Genomic DNA, 4,319 nt, shown 5'->3' on the forward strand with positions numbered 1-4,319 from the left:
GGGGGGGCGGGGGCCACGACGGTATCCCCGGGAGGCTGGGGGTATTTGTGGGGATCGGTATCCGCGGGAGACTGGGGGGGGACTGGTCCCAGCTGGCGCTGCTGTTTCCCGTCTCCTTCCCCGGCTCAGTGCGGCGCCCGGAGGAGCCCGCTCTGCGAGCAGGGTGGTGCGCGGTTCTTGGCCGGGGCTCCCTCCGCTAGAGAGGGCTGGGGGGCGGGGAGGAGCCGCGGCTCTCGGGCGGGGCTGCTGCCCCTGGGGCTTGTGCTGGAAGCTGTTGGCTAGCAGGGAGTGCCCTTTGATGGCAGCTGTTCGGGGGGGTGAGAACAGGCCTGGCACTCCCAGCGGGCCGATGATTCCTAATGGAGGCTGAGGCAGTGCCGTGGCTCCCTTGCTAGTACGCGTCTAAAGGGGGAGGTAGGGGAGAGAGAGAGAGAGAGAATTGCTACTGTGTGATTATCCCAGCTGTACATGCTCTTCCTGCGCGCCAGAGGCTCAGAGTCAGTTTCCTGGGTAGGGAATAGGCGATTCCATAGACATCTGTTCTGAAATTAATATTAAATGCTCCCTGTTCTCTAAAGTGTTGTAGCTTACCATTTTCATTGCACTGTAGAACAGTTCTCTTCGGTCTTTTGGCATAGTTGCAGCATTAACAGGTTTAAATTGTTGCAGAAGCTGCAGAATAAAGGGACTCTTTTTGCATTTCTCAGTAACTACAACATCTATCTGCATTTCTGACAGGTCAGTTAAGGTAGATAGTTGAAAGCCAGCAAGAAAAATGGTTTATTCCCATCATAATAGTTGGTTTGGAATTGTTCTAAATTCCTGTGGACTGCTATTATTTCTGTGCCCATAATGAATCTCCGGTAGGAGAACAACATGATTAACAGATGGAACGGAGAGGGAAACAGGCAGTTTATCAAAGTCAGTATCTGCATTGCTTGCAAAATGCCTTTTGTTCATATCTTAAAGAGAAAAGACCATTTGGCTTCTGCAAATGTCACTGCGTAAAGTGCACTAGGCACAGTTAATGCCTTTATTTTTTAGCACTTACTAGGGCTTAAATGCAGTCAGCATGGAGAGAGATGTCTTTACTTTGTTAATAGGCTTAATTCTGTGAAGGTAGATGCTAAATTGAAGGCTTTGGAGACAGATAACAGTGAACAGAAATATAGATTGTAACAGCATGTTTTGTCATGTTCCTGCTGATACACCTTGACCATGGATCTCCTGTTCATCCAGGTTTATATTGGAACCACAGCGTATACCATAATCGTTTTTCTTGTTATCTTAGTTACATTGTTGATTGCCTCTGCATATATTTTGATGCAGGTGTTCTTGACTGTACTGTGCATAAAACAAAGTAAGAAAATGGCCTCTGCCCAATGAAGCAGTTTAACACTAGTTAGGTGTTACCAGTCTAATGTTAATATGCGTATATGTTTAAAAAAACAACCCAAAACCAAACTGTTGTGGTGAATGAGGTAAACGGTAGTGGGTGAAAACATCTGTCTCTTTAGTGACTCGAGAATTATAGGGATAAGAGAAAAACAGGGATTAACTTCAGAAGTGTAAAATACGTAAACATAGTGCAGCAGTTAACACAGACTAGAGGTATGGTGAGATTAAAGCAATGAGATGGAGAGTTTGGATCTTTTGTAGAAAAGCTGGGGGGGGGTAATTGGCCAAATACTGGGTGTGCACTCTAAGAATGTGAAGAGCTTATGACAGATATCAAATTCACTGTTTTGGGGAGTAATAAGATCTGAGAGAGTACTGGATGCAAAACTTTGGTGCTCTGCCTCCAGGATAAACTGGCTTTTAGTGATGGAGATCGTGGTAACTGGGATGAGGTGTTTGGCATGATCTGTTGACTTTGTATTAACCTGACACACAGTCTTGAGGGAGTAATACAAAACCAGGTGGATTTTTAGTTGGACAGAAAGATCCAAGAGTTGTCATCAGCTGGTGACATTAGTAATCTAAGAAATGTGGTGACAGATGGAAACGTATCGCTTTGGATTAGCATGTTCTCTTCAGTCTTATTTAATTAGTCTGTTAACTGATTTTCATGTTGGTTTTTTTTTTTATAGTAGGCCCCTGCTCTGCTTTACGCTAGTAGGTCTGAAACAGTAGTATCATAGGTAAAGCAAAAGTGTTCTGAACGAGTTATGAGATGTAGGTGGTATTCATTGGGTATCTCAGTAATTCATTCCTTTTGTGGGTGATTGAGCTTCCTCAGGGAAGCATCAGTCAGAATTAGGTAATGCTAGTGAAAATGAGAAATTTGTTCTGAGTGAAATAAACTGGGAGGTTTTCATGCCTTGCAACTGCTCTCTTGTTTGTTCCTCTGTGTAACTGGCCTCCGTTTGTCACTTTGCAGTTTGTGAGTAGTAGTTACTCAGCTTTACCACTTCGTGGTGCCACTTAAACCAAGATCACTCTTTGAAAGACTAATTCTTAAAACTTGAGCCTGCTTTAAGCTTCTTAAGAGCATTGTTCCCTTAAAAATGTAACTGAAATACTTGTTAATATATGGAAAATGCTTCGGTTACATCAGTTTTGAGTTTTGAAAGGTCACAGGAGGGTGTTTTTGACCTCCGTGAGACCAAATATTTACAGATTTACAATGGTGAATAGCTCTGGAAATTAAGATATTGTCTACCTTTTGAACTGGTGTTCTGTGGGGACTTGTGAGCTTTGTGTATTAGGAGCATCATTCATCACTGAGTGGCCGTGCTGTTTGAAAAGAAGAGCTTATTAAATTTCAGTGTTATTTTAGTCTCTGGTCTTTGCACAGACTGCCAAGCTGTAGCTTTGTTTTGAAGTGCCCACTTGTGGTTGAACTGTTTGCACGTAGGTCTAAGTGAATTTACTTGACTAAGAGTGCATTGAGAGTGCTTTTTAAAGTATTATGTTTCTAGAATGGAAGGATTAGGTCTAAAACCAGAAGCAGTTACAATGTCCATGGAATTCCATGTCTTTGAACATATGCTATTGTAAAATCACTTCTGTAGATGCTTTTATACGATTATTCAAAGACATAGTCTTAGCTTGTAAAGATGTGGGAATTGTAAAGTAAGATATCAACTTGCAAGTTAATTTTGACAAGGAGCCTATTAAACTGAATAAAAGGAATGAAATCCTAAGCATTTTGTTGACTCGTGCTTTTTTTTCTAACTACACATCATCTACCTCACTATGTATTTATATACTCTGTGTGTGTATTTAGCATTCTGATCTGTACCAGTGGTAAAGCATTTTTGAGCTGGTAAATGTTTTCAAGTATCTTCAGTGTTCACGTTACAATCAAATCTATTTTGTAGGTGTCTAGAGTGATAACTTAATTAGGTTATGACTATTCAGTCTTATAATAATGCTGATTTGACTTGTCAAGGGCATATGCTCAGGAATACAGTTTGGATTCTGAAAATTAATTGCTTCAGTGGCCGAAATTATAAGACCTTAGATCATAAGAAATAAGTTATAATTGCATTTTAAATTCAGTTTAGGTTATTACACTCTCCTAATGCTGTCTAACTAGATTTTTTTTTTTTTTTCCTTTCTGGTTTGGGAAGCTTTTTGATGAATGTAGCAGAAGAGGAAGAAAACAGTGGGTTGTAATATAATGTTTCATGGAGCAGGCATAATCTAACATCTAACTGGATAATTTTAATCTTGTTTCCCATAGGATTTTATGGAAGACCTTGGGTTATGGAGCAGAGGAAAGAACTTTTTAGAAGGCAAGTCATGCTTCCTCTTACTGCAGCACATTCCATCACAATATAATCATAATCTTCCACTTAAGCCTGAAAAGAATTATTGTTCTAACCTAGAGCAGCTTTTTGCCTAATATCAATATTCTTGGGGGCTCATATTCACCTTTCCATGTTGCCTAAACTAAATTTGTCAAAAATCAGTTGTGCGTAAAGTTATTGTGACTTAATAGTATAACACAATGTTCAATGAAGAAAGAAATAAATTAGATCAAGTAATCTTGATCTAATACCGGGGGTCAGGGCAACCCCCAGTATCAATACAGGCTGGGGGATGAAGGGATTGAGAGCAGCCCTGCCGAGAAGGACTTGGGGGTACTGGTGGATGAAAAGCTGGACATGAGCTGGCAACGTGCGCTCACAGCCCAGAAGGCCAACCGTATCCTGGGCTGCATCAAAAGAAACGTGGCCAGCAGGTCGAGGGAGGTGATTCTGCTCCTCTGCTCTGCTCTGGTGAGACCCCACCTGGAGTACTGCGTCCAGCTCTGGAGCCCTCAGCATAAGAAGACACGGATCTGTTGGAGCGGGTCCAGAGGAGGGCCACGA

At 41.9% G+C, this 4,319-nt stretch overlaps 1 protein-coding gene across 1 annotated transcript in view; it reads left to right on the top strand.

The window, feature by feature from the left end:
• Positions 1-4,319, top strand: part of MGEA5 (meningioma expressed antigen 5 (hyaluronidase)) — a 30,222-nt gene that overhangs the window by 4,659 nt on the left and 21,244 nt on the right. Inside the window, exon 2 of the mRNA XM_009278059.1 lies at positions 3,689-3,740. Coding sequence (XP_009276334.1) covers positions 3,689-3,740 — 52 coding nt within the window. The remainder of the gene's footprint in view (positions 1-3,688; positions 3,741-4,319) is intronic.

This window comes from Aptenodytes forsteri, unplaced genomic scaffold (assembly GCF_000699145.1).
Source record: "Aptenodytes forsteri isolate BGI_AS27 unplaced genomic scaffold, ASM69914v1 Scaffold15, whole genome shotgun sequence".
Lineage (NCBI taxonomy): Eukaryota > Metazoa > Chordata > Aves > Sphenisciformes > Spheniscidae > Aptenodytes > Aptenodytes forsteri.